At 42.8% G+C, this 17978-nt stretch overlaps 2 protein-coding genes across 3 annotated transcripts in view; both read left to right on the top strand.

The window, feature by feature from the left end:
* LOC139281424 (receptor-type tyrosine-protein phosphatase R-like) overlaps nt 1-2944 on the top strand; it is a 265446-nt gene extending 262502 nt beyond the window's left edge. Inside the window, exon 14 of the mRNA XM_070901587.1 lies at nt 2214-2944. Coding sequence (XP_070757688.1) covers nt 2214-2307 — 94 coding nt within the window. The 3' untranslated portion in view covers nt 2308-2944. The remainder of the gene's footprint in view (nt 1-2213) is intronic.
* A 2754-nt stretch (nt 2945-5698) lies between these two features.
* ptprb (protein tyrosine phosphatase receptor type b) overlaps nt 5699-17978 on the top strand; it is a 124732-nt gene continuing 112452 nt past the window's right edge. For both annotated transcript variants that reach the window (XM_070900207.1, XM_070900208.1), the window contains exons 1-3: nt 5699-5972; nt 6888-7289; nt 15900-16024. In XM_070900207.1, the coding sequence (XP_070756308.1) occupies nt 5918-5972; nt 6888-7289; nt 15900-16024 (582 nt within the window). In that variant the 5' untranslated portion in view covers nt 5699-5917. The remainder of the gene's footprint in view (nt 5973-6887; nt 7290-15899; nt 16025-17978) is intronic.

Genomic DNA, 17978 nt, shown 5'->3' on the forward strand with positions numbered 1-17978 from the left:
AAGCCCAGTTGATCCAGTCTTTCTTGATATGTCAGCCCCGCCATCCCGGGAATCAGTCTGGTGAACCTTCGCTGCACTTCCTCAATAGCAAGAATGTCCTTCCTCAAGTTAGGAGACCAAAACTGTACACAGCATAAGTTAATGGGGAATGCCTAACGCGGACTGCTGTGACGGCAACAAGTTGTCTAAGCAGCCAATCACAATGTAGAATTCTTATAAGGAAGTCTTTCTACAATTGTACAGGGCTTTGGAGAGATCAAAGCCTGGTATACTGTGCACAGTTTTGGTCTCCTTATCTGAGGAAGAATATACTTGCCTTAGAAGCGGTGCAACGAAGGTTCACTAGATTGATTCCTGGGATGAGAGCATTGCCCTATGAGGAGAGATTGAGTAGATTGGGCCCATATACTTTGGAGTTTTGAAGAATGAGAGGTAATCTTATTGAAACATTTAAAATTCTGAGAGGGATTGACAGGGTAGATGCTGAGAGGTTGTTTCCCCTGGCTGAACAGTCTAGAACTAGGGGGCATAGTCTCAGGGTAAGAGGTCAGCCACTTAAGACTGAGATGAGGAGAAATTTCTTCACTCAGAGGGTTGTGAATCTTTGGAATTCTCTATCCCAAAGGGCTGTGAATGCTGAATTGTTGAATGTATTCAAGGTTGAGATAGATCGATTTTTGGACTCGTGGGGAATAAAGGAATATGGGGATCGAGCGGGAAAGTGGAGTTGAGGTCGCTGATCAGCCATGATCTTATTGAATGGCGGAGCAGGCTCGAGGGGCCGTATGGCCTACTCCTGCTCCTAATTCTTATGTTTTTCTGTTTTTATGTTCTCACAGACCGAGAACCAGAAAGTGAGTCAGCTCCTTTGATTCCAACTTTTTAAAAATGTTATAGCGGGGAAAGGTAAACCTGAAATAAAGATGAACAAACTTAAAAATTTTAATTTTTATTAAAATGGATAAATTTGACACACTGCAAAATTAAAATAAGTTTTTCAGGGCCATAACTGTTGTTTAGCCGTCAATATGCTGTTAAAACCCAAGTTACATCTAATCGAAAGGTCTAACTTTTAATGGGGTATTTAACAGTGGTATTACCGCGGAAGAGCCGAGGTTTTCGCCAGTTTCCCTAATTTAACAGATTGCACTGATTGGTGGCTCGGGGAGGACGAGAGCCCACTGCACAGCCAGTGACGGAGCAGTGAATGACTGACCGCAACTTCAGGATTTCTGCGTTAGGGTGCACATACGCTACGTCCAGAAGTTGCGGTCCAATTTCAACGGTATAATAACAGCAAATGCTGTTCGTTCACTGTTATTACCCATCACAAATTCTGGGCCATTATGTTTTGTAACCCAAGAGTTTTTAGATTAGTATTACTGCAGTTGTACAGGGCCTTGGTGAGGCCTCACCTGGAATATTGTGTTCAGTTTTGGACTCCTAGTCTGAGGAAGGGTGCTCTTGCTATTGAGGAAGTGCAGCGAAGGTTCACCAGACTGATTCCAGGGATGGCTGGGCTGTCATATGAGGAGAGACTGGATCAATTGGGCCTTTATTCACTGGCGTTTAGAGAGATGAGAGGGGATCTCATAGAAACATATAAGATTCTGACGGGATTGGACAGGTTAGATGTGGGAATAATGTTCTCAATGTTGGGGAAGTCCAGAACCAGGGGACATAGTCTTAGGATAAGGGGTAGGTCATTTAGGACTGAGATGAGGAGAAACTTCTTCAATCAGAGAGTTGTTAACCTGTGGAATTCCCTGCCGCAGAGAGTTGTTGATGCCAGTTCATTGGATATATTCAAGAGGGAGTTGGATATGGCCCTTACGGTTAAGGGGATCAAGGGGTATGGAGAGAAAGCAGGAAAGGGGTACTGAAGGAATGATCAGCCATGATCTTATTGAATGGTGGTGCAGGCTCGAAGGGCCGAATGGCCTACTGCTGCACCTATTTTCTATGTTTCTATTATTGCAGTTCCTTATTGGACAAGAATGCCGAGTAATTAGATCAAAGGTCAGATAATACACCTGCACATTACCCCACCACCACCTCTTTTCACTTCTTGGCTCCTTCACCTCTTCTAAAGATGCTAAATCGTGATGGAATAAAATGTTGATGATCTATGATTGTAATTTCAGAAGATTATGTACAGTCATTTTATATTGACAGAAGATCAATGTATTTTTATCTATTTGCTTTATTTACAGAGGAGGAATGATTCAGACAAGTGAACAGTATGGATTTGTACATCATGCTCTGAGTCTTTATGAGAGCAAGATCTCAACTGACACGAGCCAGTGAATCTGTCAGATAAGACTCTTCACACAGGACAGCCTTTAATGCTCAGTTACATGGAAGTAAGATAAATTATCTTATTAAGGTAATGACCTATTTATTACCTAGTAAAACAAAAAGTGGGATCACCTCAGGCAGAATGGTGATCCATGCTAAACTCAGAATCTAGTCACAGTAGGATGGGAATAAAATGTTTGCCAGATTGATTAAAGAACTAATTGAATGCTGTGTATATTTTCCAAAATTCTGTTCTAGGAAGATGCAGATATCTAATATCATGTGGCATATTATCTGTGTCTAAGAAAGGTCTTTTATGTTAAGTTCAGTTCAACAATATTTGCAAACTCAGTGGTCTTAAGAAACTGCATCAGAATATCAGTGCTGGTTGAATTTTTTGAGACAAGCAGCTTGGGCAGAAATATAGTGCCCAGTCCTTTAATGGATGTTTCTGTATTCTGAACTGGCACAACTCTTGATGTGATTTATTAATATATACATGTGAAAAGTGCTATTACATAATGTGGTGAATTGTATTTCTTTACCACATAATTGTCTTGCTGATGAAATGCACAAGTGTTTTATTCATGGATTTTAAATAACTGTCCAATTCTGGAAACTTTTAAAACTCTCTAAATGTTTTGTATGTAATGTAGATGCAGATTTTTATTTGTGATATAGTGTTAAATGGTATGCATATTTATAATCTTAACTAGCAGTCAACTTGCACAATGTTAAACAATCACTATATGTATTCTTATGTCCATGGCAATGTATTTCTATTGAGATTGTCTAAATGTACAAGCTTCCTAGATATTAAGCAAACTCCGTGATTGATACTTACAGCATTGTTTGCTCTCTCTCTCTCTCTCTACACATATATATATAGATATGTATATCTATTATATATATATATATATTTTAATCAAATTGAACAATGTGAAATAGTGTCAACAATTTGTTTCTCTTGGCAGACAAGAAATGCACTGTATAAATCTATGGGAATATATATACTAATGTAATAATGGAAGTCCAAAAATATGGAGCATTGACGTTGCTTTATTCTGTCTGTGGCTACTTGGCATATGTTCCAGTTGATGAGACATATTTCAAATTCCTTTTTTGTCATGTGCAGGAAATTGTTTACATTAATAAGTTTACAGAAAGCAGTGCAGAATCTGCACAGAGTAATTCGTGTTTTTATTCAGCACTGTTATTTTTTGTGTATAATGACAATAAATACAACAGATTTTTGAAATCTTGTTCTTGAGTGTATATTTAATTGGGAAACCCTCGGTATTCCTAGTTTCACCTTTACCCAGATATTTGGGACATGAGTTTATTACAATATCTTGTTCTTATAATTTATTCTATTGTGCCTTGAAGAAAATGTATACATCAAGCTAAAATATGTCAGTGCTGAAGAATAGAATAGTTTTGTAATTTGGGTACCTAGGGCTAGAAATTCCCCAGCCTATCGTTATTTGATAAATAACGTCATTTTTGTGAAGAAATAAGAATAAAAATGTCACCATTTTTAAGGGGGCAAGTTTGGCCAAAAAATACCCCTGTCGTTAAAAAACGGCGTTGCTGGAGGAATTGTGTTTGATACCGCCATCCTCTCTAACTTTACAGTGAGGCCAATATTGTCAAAAATACAGGGGAGAAAACACAAAAAAAAAATTCAAAAATAAAAAAATAAAAAATGAGAAAATATTCACAAAAGCCTTAAGAAATGAATCTGAAAAAAAATGTTTTTAAAAAACCAACTTATCTCTTTTGTAGGTCTTATTACTTACTGACGTTTCTTAGGCTGCAACGCCTGCTTTTTCTATGCGTTGTTTTTTAACCTGAGTACGGGTTTGCCAAATGGGCAAATTTAGGCGGTGCGATTTTTACGGTATGGCGATCCGGAAAATGCCGTTGTTTTGAAAATGCCATTCTTAAACTTTGGGGAATTTTGTGCACTTTATTTTAAGAATAAAAAAAGCAGTTTTAACTTGAAAAAATTGCGTTCAAACGTTCGTTAGGCTGACTAATTTCTAGCCTCCATTGTCAGTGGCAAGCAAGTCCCAGGTCACAACCAAAATCAGAGAAAACACCTCTCTACTCTACACCAATAATGAGCCTCATCAGCATCCGTTGAACAGCATCATCTACTGCACAAGTGTGAGTATGTTCTTTTTCACACATATGCTGTCCCTATGTGCCCCAGCACAGATTAATAACTTAATGGCATTAAGGATAAATATGCCAGTTTTGTTTTGTGTGTCTTCTACCACAAGGAACTGGCTTGAAAGACTGTCCATCTCACATTGTTGACAGAAAAACAATTCCATTTGCCTGAGCTAGAATTAAACCCAGCTCCCAGAGTTGAAAGCTTGATGTCAGCTGTGCTCACTTGGTAGCACTCTCGCCTCTAAGTCTCAAGGTTTGTTGGTTCAAGTCCCACTTCAGATACTTGAGCCCCAAAATCTAGACTGACACTCCAGTGCAGTGCTGAGGGAATGCTGCACTGTTGGAGGTGCTATCCTTTGGATGAAATGTTAAACCCAGGCCCCGCCTGCTCTCTTGGGTGAAAGTAAAAGATACCATAGCACTATTTTGAAGAAGAGCAGGGGAGTATCCTCGGGGTCCTGGCCAATATTTTTCCCTCAATTAACTTCAGTAAAAACACAGATTAACTGGTCATTACCACATTGCTGTTTGTGGGATCTTGCTGTGTGCAAATTGGCTGCCAGGTTTCCTACATTACAACAGTGACTACACTTCAAAAGTACTTCATTGGCTGTAAAAGGCTTTGGGACGTCCGGTGGCCGTGAAAGGCGCTATATAAATGCTACTCTTTAATACACAAACTCATTGCTTAATCCTTTTTTTGTTGTATATAATAGATAGAAAACAGTTCACTATCATACAAAATGGCACTCTTACTGTGTTGTTTTGATGTGAAGATTTTCAAATGGCTTCTTTAAAAAAATACTATATGTGCATGGGCATATTTCCATCTTAAGACAGTGGATCATACCTTCAGTAATACCTGCAGCAATTACTTCACAACTCACCAGAAAATTCAGCATCAGCTGACTTGGATACCTCCCCTTATAGAGCTGCAGTTCTAACTTACTAGTATCAGTGGGACTTTCACTATTACTTGCAGCATTTACATGTATAAAATATTACAACTGTGCAATTTGTTTAAATGGTTGAAACAGTTTAAGGAGCGTGTGTTTATTCAACGGATTGTAAATAAGAGGGGGTTGGTTGCGATTTTCAACTATATCATTACAGTAAATTGCCTTCTCGCAGACTGTATAAAAATATTCACAATTGCGTCACGACCTAAACCGGGAGAGAACTGAGCAATTTTGACAATGTCATCGCAGTGAAGCGAGTCAGAGGTGACTGTGCAACGTCCCTTTCTGTCTTGTGTGACCATGAGGGAGGGATGATTTCAGGGAAGCATGTCACGAAATGACACTCTGGTATGAAAGATCCAAAAACAATTGAATAGAAGGAAGCGGTCGTCACTAACTTTTCCCCTCAAGGCACATTTCCTCTCTACGCTGAGCTTCAGCTGAGTGGGAGCCTGTAACTTAGTTACACGAATAAAGCAAAAATGGATACTCCTCTCTTCGTGGTGACTTTTACATACGCGTCGCTGGCTTTATCTGGTGAGTAAGTTTATTAAATCCAGCACTGCTCCAGAGCTGTGTAGGAATCTGTGTTGATTATTCCGTTAATCCTTCCCAGCACGACAGGGGCTGCCAGCAGATTTTTTTTTAAATCAAACGGAAATGAGTTTTGTACACAACCGTGCAATAAACCCCGCACATATATCACATTGTGATCCGGGCTTGTAACAAAAGTGTTCGATTTGGTGAAATAAATAGAAATGTCTTCCGGTCGCAGAGCCGATTGGTTCTCTCCGTCACTCTGATGAGGGACTGCAGTCACAGGTCTAAGTGAACTTGTGGCAATTTAACAGAGTTAAAGTCACTGGAACACTGGCGGGCGGGGGGGAACAAGAGGCGTTTGCCCACATTCTGGGAATGTCGAACTAAGAGCAAGTGAAAGTTTGCAAACAATTTGCCCCAATTTCCCCCTTATGCTGTTGGTATGAATCTGGAATGGGGCGGTGGGGGGGAGATAGAAAGCTCGGTTGGGATTGGGATCTTGGCCCCAGTGTCTTTGGCCTGGCGAACTCCAAAGTTTAATGATCTGAAGTTGCTTCCAACCACTTTGAAGCTAAATATAAGAACAGGGATGTGTTTATGTCAGATAATTCCAGAACTTGAAGTGAATCTTCTCGGTGTAAGACAGTGTGTGTGACATCCTGTTGAGATCCCGTTGAGAAGTGTCCCTGATGCATTGAACACGCCTCGGTGTTGGATCACGTCTCAATATTCTGCTGGAATTCTAGTGGAAGAAACGGAAGTGATAGTCACAGCTTAATGTCCATGTACAGATTTTTATTGTTCAGTAAGGGAGTTTTTTTGATGCGTTTCTAGTCTTTTGACACTAACTATATGTGTGTGACTGATCTAACTGGCTTGTGTGTGTGTGTGTGTTGGTCCTTGTCCATGCAGACGGATTCCTAATCCTACATGCTCGGAAGGAACAGTGCCTGTTAGGCAACAACCAGAAGGTGTTGGTTGGCCCCTGCAACCTGACCAGCCGGTGGCAGCAGTGGCAGTGGACGGAGCAGGGCAAACTGCGCCTCCCGCGGGCGGACCAGTGTCTGGGGTTGGTCAGCTCCACGCCCTGGCATTCCCGCAACCTGGCACTGCAGGGCTGCGCCGGAGCCCCTCGGTGGAAGTGTTACGACAACGAGCCGGGCCGCATCGGACTCGCTGATCAGCAAATGTTCCTCCGAAAGCTGGGCTACCTGGCGGTGGTGAAGGCCGAGACGAAATACCACGACACCTGGCTCAAGTACCAGCTCGGGGACAGCGGCGAACCCGTCAAGCTGAACATGTGCCCAACTCAAGGTGAGATCCTGACCAGTTGGCCGTGAAGAGGGGGTGGGTGGGGGGGGGGGGGGGGAGAGGGTCACAGATGTGTCCAGTTGTTACATTCCTCAAAACCATCAGAATAAATGGTACCACAGAAAGAGGTCTTTGAGACCCAATTTATATTGCAGCACTTTGAGGTCACAATACACGCCACACAATGTACCACCTCTCATTGTGGGCACATCTATTAAACACATAAAATATCTCATGATAATTAGATTACTTGTAAATCTAGAATTTACCAATTAGTAAAACTGAAGTCGCAGGTGAATCACATTGGAGAGGTAGAGTTAGGGGCAGTTCATACTCTTTCCGTTGTCTGGTGGGTCCTTAAAACCATGCTGCTTTAAAATAGGGGATTTCAAATGGTGATTTGTGAACTTGTGAGTTGACTACAGGTAAGAAGCCCTACGTTATTGGGATGTTAAACAACAAGCAGATCGACATGGGCAATCGGCCAGTTGTCCTTTGTTTTACTGAACACGCCTGTGGAGTAGGTTGGTTAGTATTTTAACAGGGTATTTAAAAAAAAACCTTTTGTGACTTTTCAGCAAAGCAGGAAGCAATAGTGCCAGGAATAAAGCACTTGTAATGCCTAATGACAGCAGCCGCCGACTCCTGTGAGATATAATTGCGTTTATACCGCGGGAGTAAAACTCTCAACAATTGTATCTCAGCTCTAGCCTCGGAAAAGCGCCTCCTACTGCGCCAAAGCCACATGTTCCTGGTTCTCTTATCAGCCAACCAGTGGTCTTTGTGAGCAAAATTCTTTATTGAGCAGAACTTCAGCTCGTCCCCATGGGTCACTTGGAGTTACACTGAGACTGGTTAAACTCATTTCATATAGGGCCCTTGAGTCAGCAGGCAGGGACTTTCGTCTCAGCCGAAACTCAACCCTCAGCCGTACTTGAACCCAGAGGTTATTAAAGGTTAAAGACTAGTGTTCAACCCACTCCCACCAAAACAGGGCTCTATAGGATTGGCCTTTGGAAAGAACAATTTTTAGATGAAAATTCTGGATGAACATCCAGATGATATCACAACTAGATGTTTCCAGAGGGCAAAGTGCATAACCTGCACTTTGAACATTCTTCCTCCCAGAGTGCTGTAACATAAAAGGATGGGTGGCTGTTTCCTTTCCGAGATGATCTGGCCGTCCACAGCTCCCTTGGAGAGGAAGGATGTGACAGGCCTTGACTCGTCTGGAATGCGACTTGGAGTTAATGAACTGGGGGCTGCTGATTTGTCGCTGACTCTGGGCAAATATAAAAAATACCATTCACCTTGGTTTTTTATTAACAATCTCTTTCACGGTGGTAAGGGGTGAGGGCAAGCGTTTGATCTCAATCACATCCATTCCTTTCAGGTCCTTTTCCGTGGATGTGCAAATATTTGGGAATTTCGCGATCCATCTGTGCTTCCTGAGCAGGTTGGCTGATGTGGAAAGTGAAATGGAAAAGGGGGTGTGGATCTATAAAAAAAAGGCTGCGAGTTTCTGCAGAGAAATTTCCCATAAAAAACGATGGGAAAAGTGAGGAAGGGGCGGGGTTGACATCCTTATGTTGCACAGGATCCCGGGGCCAAATAACATTGCAACCGTGAAGATCACAGAGCCATGTCTCACTATTCTGGTTCCCTGTACGTACAGAAAAAAAATCTTCTTGGCGCACTGGCTCGGCTTTATTTTCGTTTCTGATATTTCCTTTTCCAAAAGTGTTTCTTACACTTGAATTATTTCTCTTCCAAATCCTATGTTACTCTCTGCTTCATGTTTGTTTCTTGCTGTTCAGGGTATACCTGTTCTCTCATGTCAGTTCCATGGTTTATTTCCAGCTCTTCCCAGATTATCTGCCGAGGTCTGATCCAATGTATCTATATATTTTCTTTGTTTTTCTCTCGCTCTTCATACTTCCCAACTTTCTGTATTTCTGTTTCCTTTCCCCTGCGTTGATGTTCAATTTGCCACTTCCAGAGCCGAGGCTAGCTCACCACTCCATTTCCCCTTCTCAGGCTTCTGGCTACCAGGGTCTCGTCCCTCTCAATCAGCCCCCTCTCTCGTTGCTGCTTGAAGAGCATCCTTTGTGAACCAAAGAGAGTTTGGGATGCGTCACAACGACCTGGCACATGCTTGGGTAATAGGGAGTGATCTTGAGGTCTTGGATGCCTGGAGGGAGAGACTGCTTGAAACATGGGAAGAGAAGGTTTAATGTTCAACTGGATCCATCTTTCGGATAATGCTTGATAGGGCATTTATAGATTATTCTAAAGTCTAAGTTGAAACTTGAGGTTGCAGTGTTGCTGTATAGCAGTTGGCACTGGTTATAGAAATCGGATTAGCAAATGCTACTAAGAAACTGTTACTCTTGCAATTTGTAATTGTGATACAAATCTGGCAGTAAAATATATTTCTAAAACTGTAGTTTTATTGCCACTTTCACAAAGATGCAAAATAATTTGGGTGTACAAGGATGTTCAAATAGCAGTATAGTATCCTGATGTCCTCAGATGACACCCATTTGACTTAGTGCACTAAATCGAAACTCCTTCTAGCAGGCTTTCCCAGATAATTTGAGTTTTGGAACTTAACGTCAGTCCAGTGTGAAGCTAGATTTACAAAGTGCGCATTCAGTGTGTTAGATCTCCTGGGTGCTTTATAAACTTAGTATTGAATCTTTTTAATGGAATCAAAAACTTACCATTGGCATCCATGCTCGCTTAATATAAAAAAAAATGTCACAGGGTGGTTAAGCTGTATGTAATTGTATTAGTAAAGCTTTCACCTAGTGGGAAAAGTATGAATCACAACCTGCAATATAATTGTAGACTTGCTTGCAATTACTATACTACACTGTAGTGTCAGTGTAAATCAATTTTACTTCACACTGACCTAAGAACCTGTATTATAATTCCGGAGTTAGGGCCCAAACTCATTCCAAAGTAAAGAAGAGCAAGACTTCCTGATGTCTGTTTTGAATTCATGCTAAGGTTGAGTGTAAGTGCAGCCTCAGACCAGTAATGTAATAAAACCATAGTGTAATGGTTTGTTTATAGACATATACATTTTAGTATAGAAGGAAGCCTATTTATACTTATACCGAATCTAGGCCTCTCCCAAGGGCTGATTTTACACAATCCCATTTCCCTAGTTTCTCCCCAAACACATTTATATTTTCCTGTTTTTATACTTTTCTTTAAGTAATTATCCCATACTTTTTTTTGAATGCTGCAATTAATTCAGCATCATTTATCACATGGCAATTCTACATACTGCTAACTCTGAGAGAAAAAGTTTTTTCTAATTTTCCTCTTTATGTATCTGATCATATCTTAAGATCTCGTCTTTGATTTACCTACCAGTGAAAATAATCTGTTAACTTTGTCTATTCCTTTTACATTTGAGATTCCGTATCTAATCCCCATTCAATCTTTGCAGTTCGAAAGCATATAGTCTTAGTTGCCTCAGTTTTTCTTTATAACTCAAAATCTGCATTCCTGATATCTGACTGGTAAATTCACATTTCATTTTCTCCAGGGTTATTATATCTCTCCTAATGTAATTGGTAGAAGGTTTAGAGGGGATTTGAGGGGAAATTTCTTCACCCAGAGTGTTGTGGGGGTCTGGAACTCACTGCCTGAAAGGGTGCTAGAGGCAGAAACCATCACCACATTTGAAAAGTACTTGGATGTGCACCTGAAGTGCCGTAACCTGCAGAATTATGGACCGAGAGCTGGAAAGTGGGATTCGGCTGGATAGCCTCTTGTTGGCCGGCGCGGACACGATGGGCCGAAATAGCCTCCTTCCGTGCTGTAAACTTCTATGATTCTACAGTGAGGATACCAAAAGTGTACACAGTATTCCAAATGTGGCCTAACTATTGTTTTGTGCAAAGACTTTTACCTATTTGCTTTCGTGTTCAATTCCCCTCAATGGAAACCCCCAAGTCCCATTTGACTGGTAGATCAGCCATGATCTTATTGAATGGCTGAGCAGACTCGAGGGGCCGAATGGCTTACTCTTGCTCCTAATTCTTATGTTCTTATGACTTCTTTAATTTTTTTAACCAACCCATCCACTTTTAGGGATTGATGTAACTGCACAATTAGATCAGTTTGCTCCTCTACTGCACGAAGCTTACATAGAATTACATAGGATATACAGCACAGAAACAGGCCATTTGGCCCAACCAGTCCATGCTGGCATTTATTCTCCACTCAAGCCTCCTCCCATCTTTCCTCATCTAACTCAGCATACCCCTCTATTCCCTTCTCTCTCATATGTTTATCTAGCCTCTCCTTACTATTTAAGTCATGTATCCATTATTTACTTTTGAATGCAAAATGTACTACTTCCTATTTTCTGTATTTAGCTGCAACTGCCACCTAGCTACCCACATCCCTAGCCTGTGTACGTCCTCCTGAAGTCATCTACATTCTTCCTGGAGGCAGTTTGCTACACCTCCCGGTTAACGTATCATCAGGAAACTTAAATATCCAATCCTTTATGCAAGTCTAGATTGTGTGTGAGAGAGAGAGAGCGCAAATGAGTTCCCTACAACAATCCCTGGGACACCTTACTTGGCATTGCCTGCCAGTTTGTGAAGCATCTGTTTAAAATAGCCCTTTGCTCTCTGCCTTTCAGCTAATTCACTATCCATAACACCATGTTCCATTTTATGCCACGGACCCTCACATTCTCAACCATTTTCTTATACATCATTTTATCAAATGTTTTCTGGAAATTCCATATAAACTGCAATCCTGATCTATCCTTTCCATTAATCTCTCAAACCTGACCTACTTTGGGCCCAAAATAAGCGCTTTACTCGGAGTTCCGACACGGCAAGCGAAAGCGAGCCACAGGTGGCAGAGGAAGCACTTCAGGGACACCCTCAAAACCTCCTTGAAAAAGTGCAACATCCCCACCGACACCTGGGAATCGTTGGCCCAAGACTTCCCAAAGTGGAGGAAAAGCATCCGGGAGGGCGCTGAGCACCTCGCGTCTCTTCACCGAGAGCAAGCTGAAGCCAAGCGTCAACTGCGGATGGAGCATGTGGCAACCCAAGCACCCCACCCACCTGTTCTTTCAACCACCGTCTGCCCCACCTGGGACAAAGACTGTAGGTCCCGCATTGGACTCTTCAGTCACCTGAGAACTCATTTTTAGTGTGGAAGCAAGTCATCCTTGACTCCGAGGGACTGCCTATGAAAGACTTTGGGTGTGGTGGTGTTGGACCAGCAGGCTTTTTGTTATTTTGTAGCAACCTTTGCTGCTGGATTTATCTCTCAAAATTGAGCGGTATGGTGGCAGAAAATCAAGGGAAACAGGTTGTAGAGATCTACTGCTGCATTGCCTCTTCTACCAGCATTACCATGGATTGTCCTCCCCCTGCCCTAGCAGGGAATACGGCCAGCCACCCCCTGAACACTTTTTTGCATGTAATTGGTGGTGGAGAGGAGAGGCCTTGGAGGCCCTCTGATTTTGTTGCCTTGCACTACTACTGCTGCTAACTCCGAGACTGTGTGGGGTCAGGGTAGGCCATGGGGGAAAGATGGAAGGCCAACTACTTGGTTGGTTGGAGAGAGGGCCTAGCAGTGGTCACCACTCCCTCTTTCATGAACTTGAAGGCATTGGTCCAATCCAACGTGTTCAATTAAAAAATTATTTGAAGTCTTCAAGGCCCCGTTGCCCCCATTAAGTGGTCCAGCAGTGATGGGCTCCCTCTGAGTGTTGGGGATGCTGCTAAATGACAGACCTGCATATTAAATCAACCCCAACCCAGAAAAAAAAAGGTCATGGTCATGGTTGGGTTCTCCTTTTTTTTTAATTCTCTTTTGTCTGCCTCTGTATATGTTTTCCCCATGTCTGCCTCTTCTGCTTAAGCATATTGATTAGCTTATAGCACTAATGTTAAAAAATGTGCTGTTCTTGCGGTGCCTTTTGTGATATCTCCCAAGTTGTCACTGCTTTCAAGTTGTCTTGTTTTCCATGAGTTAATCCATTTCTCCACCATCTCCTGTTTCTTCCATATGTCCTTATTACCGCTACAATATCCATTTTCTACTATCCCACCACATTTAGTTTTTCTCTCGCACACAGACTAATGCCGTGAAGTTTGCCAATATGCACTGCTTCAAAAAAAACAGCCTCTCAGCCCCACCAGATGTATTAAAGTACATTTCGGTCTCATCTGTACCAGTAAATATGCTCAAAATAGGTGATTTTTCATGACTACTGATTGTTTAACTCACTGAAGCTTCTTGTTGGCGTTATATCTGATAAATAAGCGCTTGAGGAAGTTCACCTTTAAAATGTGTGAATTATGCAGGTTTGATCTCAGTTAGTGGCTTATGTTTTGGACAAGCCTCAAACAGCATAGTGTGCACTCTAGGTCTGCATATTGGTTTTATAAAACAATTATTTTGCTTTTCATCTTTGGTATAAATATTTCTGCTCAACAGGGGAGGAATGGCTGTGTTGAATGATGAAATAACTTACTGCAATTTGTACTCAATCCAGCATCAAGCACATCCCGTTCAATTATAGTACAAGTTTAGATGTAAGCAAAATTTCATTCTGCAATATTCTATCATCTCCAGGGAACTCTACATACTGCATCAGCATGACATTTAGATTTCCCAATGCAGCCATTTTCTAACAGAACTGGCTATATAGTGCCAGATCAGTCACAGAGATGCATGTATCACTGTTATTGTAATATTAGGTCAGATCTGCTGCTCCTGCTGCTAATTTATTCTATTGTTACTGTAATATTTTAATTGAATTGAACCTTCGGGTAAAGAAAGTTAAGTGGCACGATGATGTTACATGTAAGTGATTAAATAATGTTTTTACAGCAAAGTTTACATTGTTTTTACAGTTCAAAATACATTTTTGTGCCATTGTTAACTTTGTGGGAGAGATAATGCTCTTTGACATTCTAGGTGTTCAGCACGCTTTCAGACAGAATGACAGGGCTGGGCAGCTCAGTAAAGATGGACAGTATGGTGGGAATTTTAACTTCCCACGCCAGGGGAATCTGGGCGGGCAGGAAGTTACGATGGAGTGGGTGAAATAAAATACCTGATTTTGCTGCCATATGAGACACTTGCCTGACTCAGGCGGGAGTCTCATATATTTAAATAAATTAAGCATATTTCCACCTCCATAACATCGCTCGACTCCGCCCCTGCCTCAGCTTATCTGTTGCAGAAACCCTCATTTATGCCATTGTTACCTTTAGATCTGACTGCTCCAACGCAGTCCTGGCTGGCCTCCCGTGTTCTACCCTATGTAAACTTGAGGTCATCCAAAACTCTGCTGCCCATGTCCTAACTCGCACTGTCCCACTCATCCATCACCCCTGTGCTTGCTGACCAACATTGGCTCCCGAATAAGCAACTCCTTGATTTTAAAATTCTCATCCGTGTTTGCAAATCCATTCATTCTCTCGCTCACGGAGGCTATCTCTGTAATCTCCTCACAACTCTCCGTGATATCTACGCTCCTCTAATTCTGGCCTCGTGAGCATCCCTGATTTTAATCACTCCACCATTGGTGGCCGTTCCTACAGCTGCCTGGGCCCTGGCTCTGGAATTCTCTCCCTAAACCTCTTTGCCTCTCTACCTCTCTTTCCCCCTTTAAGATGCTCCTTAAAACTTACCTCTTTGACCAAGCTGTTGGGCATCTGCCCTAATTTCTCCTTAAAGTGGCACATTGTCAAATTTTGTTTTATAATGCTCCTGGGAAGTGCCTTGGGACGTTTTACTACTTTAAAGGTGCTATATAAATGCAAGTTATTGTTGTTATGGCCCTATTACATCAATAGGACCCCAATGCCACCTTAACCCAGAAGAGAGCTGGGCACCTGCAATGGCCACCGTGGGAGCTACAACTGGGTCTGAAGACCAAAGAGGCTTTTCCACGTAAGTGTAAAACTGTCCTTTATGGGATCAGGAGGAGCACAAGTGCTTCCTGAAGGACCCACAAGGAAAGTGGGTCCTGCCCCAGACTCCGCACCCCTCCCCCACTCCCATTCACAAACCGCTGATCACTCTGAATTTCCCCGTCCCCGCACTTACAGAGGGCCCAGGGGCTGCCTGACTTTCTGCCACTTCCCAATAACTTGAAGTCAGTCAGCAGCATGCTAACAAAGCCTGGTCATTAAAATTGTTTGCTCTTGAATGGATCGGGCGCTCACTAGGCTTCCAGGCTGCGTTCCTGCCCAGGAGTTAAAATTCCCACCTGTGCCATTCACAACATTTATATAGACATCTCATTTGGATTGAAGCAGCCTCTCTGATAATGATAATGCCAACTGTTCTCAATGTTATACTGTAGAATGTCAACAAATTAGAATGTCAACAAAGGCAATTAATTCCTGCAATTTATAGGGGTGCAATCTGAAGTGGTTTTAAGGAGGCTGCACTGTAGGTACTAGGCAGACTAAGTTAAAGGTTGCATCATCCGGGATTTATTTTTAATATCTACAGCCTGTAGCTTCCAATTGTAGCATTTTAATGCTGATTTTTTAAAATAAAATGTGTCACTTCAGTTATGATTTCTAAATGTAATGGCATTTTGTCCAGGAGATGTTACTGAACAACTAACTGAGCAGACCACATATAGTTCATCGTTCTCAACTCCAAGTTCATTCCCAACATCAGAAGATCCCTGTTCTACAATGGCTTGCTTTTACAATCAAACTGAGAAGGTAAGAGTTAAACAAGATCACAGTTATAATCGACTGATGACCGATCTGCAAATGGTGAAGCAAGAAAAATGCTATGTAGCAAAGATCACATATTTGGTGTTAATATTTGCTTCCTTGAAATTGTAAATAGAGAATGCAGTGATGGAAAGGAGCAAACATCCCCAGCCTTGGTCAATAAAGAGGTTTAATACGACACACTCAACTTTCCATCTCCTGTGGGGGAAAAAAACATTGTATTGAACAAATTGCTTTAAACATTCATCAATCTTCACTTCACCAAAGATTCTTGATACATATTTTTGCCATTTGGTCTGAGGTGCAGCATGGTTAGAATACTAGCATTACCTGGCAATGCTGTAGAAAATGATTCAGCATTCAGTCTTTAAAGGGATACCGAGGGATCTTTTTAGGATATGATCACACCTAGCCCCTGAATTCGTTTCTGTATTATACTGGCGAATCTACTTTTCTACATTGGTATTTATGCAGGGAAGAAACAGTGGGAACAGTTTCTTGTTTTCTTAACGTCCCAAATTGGGGTGCAAACAGGGCAATGGAGGTCAGGAAATCAGGTGGGAATCAGTTCTGTTGGGGCCCGCTGGTTTTGGGCCCCACTGTATATTCTAGACGGGCCTGGGACGTGTGTCTAAACCTCCATTTTAAAGCAAGTAGGAGTTATATTAGCACATGTAAAAGGTAGAGCAAAGGGCACTGTACCATCCTCTGCCCCCATGGGCATGCTGAATGTCAAGTCCCCAATACGACCAGGGAGACCTGGCAGGAAGGAAGTCTCAGGTGGACCTGCAGAACTTTTAAAGGCCCTTTAAAAGTCCGGAAGATTTTAAAGGTAAGTGGATCTGGCTTTTTAAAGGCCTCTCTTGTAAATGTTTTCTGTGATTTTTTTCAGCTGACACTTGGGGCTAGAAATTGCCCTTCGACCCGAATGGGGGCAGTAAACTTCCAGGGCCGGGACTTCCTGTGCCCGACGCTCCTCATAGTGCTGATGCGCTACCACGCCCCTCCCCTTCCATTAAAGGGGAGGGCCGCTACACACTCTGCAGGCCCATTGGTGGCCGCCACTGGGCCAACAGGGACATGGTTAACCGGGCCAGCAGCCCGTCACCCAAAACGGAGTGCTCGATGGTGGCCTGGTCGACACGAGGGCCGCCCTTGTTGGGCCGACCCAAGAGTCGGCCGACAAATAAAGATGGCAGCCCAGGGCGCTAAGCCGTCCTCTTTAAAGTGGTGGATGTCCGGGTCATCGGCGCCAAGGGGCATTAAGGGGTCGGCACGGGGCGGTGAGGAATCAATGCGCATGGCAATGACGTCATCGCTGGTTGCACGTCGGTCCGGGGCACTACTTGCGGGACGCGGTGCAGCGCTGCCAGGACAGCGCCCCCCAAACCTCCAGGGCAATTTCCTGGGAGGCGGTAGCGTCCCCCTCCCCCAGGCGAAAAAGCCATTGTGCCCCGTTAGTGCCCCCCCCCGGAGGTGCTAATGGGGCTATAAAAAGGTGCAATTTCGCCCTTCTTAGGTATTCATGAACTTTTGTGTCAGTTGCTTTTTTTTTGCCACAAGCTCTCTTTATTAGCGCCAGAGTGTTTACCAATAGGGATTCTTCAAGCTGACATGGTTAGCAGAAGAGGAGGAGCCGCAGGGAAATGCCAAGCCAGAGATATTGCCTGAGAGGAGAGACCTGTGCCATCCTGCCAGCGCCTGCATCCCCACATCGGCAGAGAGAGGTGGCATACCTCACTTTGACAGACGTGGTACTGGTGAAGGCTCCTTTCCCAAAGATGGCGATGCCAGCAGATTACAGTGGCATCACAATGAAATGTGAATACCTGACGAACCCTTAAGCTGGAAGGTACTTTGAAAATACACCAATCACACTTTGTCATACTTTACATGATATTGCATGAATGAAGGAGCCAGCTTTGCCTGTAGGGCACCT

The sequence above is a fragment of the Pristiophorus japonicus genome, chromosome 15 (genome assembly GCF_044704955.1).
Source record: "Pristiophorus japonicus isolate sPriJap1 chromosome 15, sPriJap1.hap1, whole genome shotgun sequence".
In the NCBI taxonomy this organism is placed as follows: domain Eukaryota; kingdom Metazoa; phylum Chordata; class Chondrichthyes; family Pristiophoridae; genus Pristiophorus; species Pristiophorus japonicus.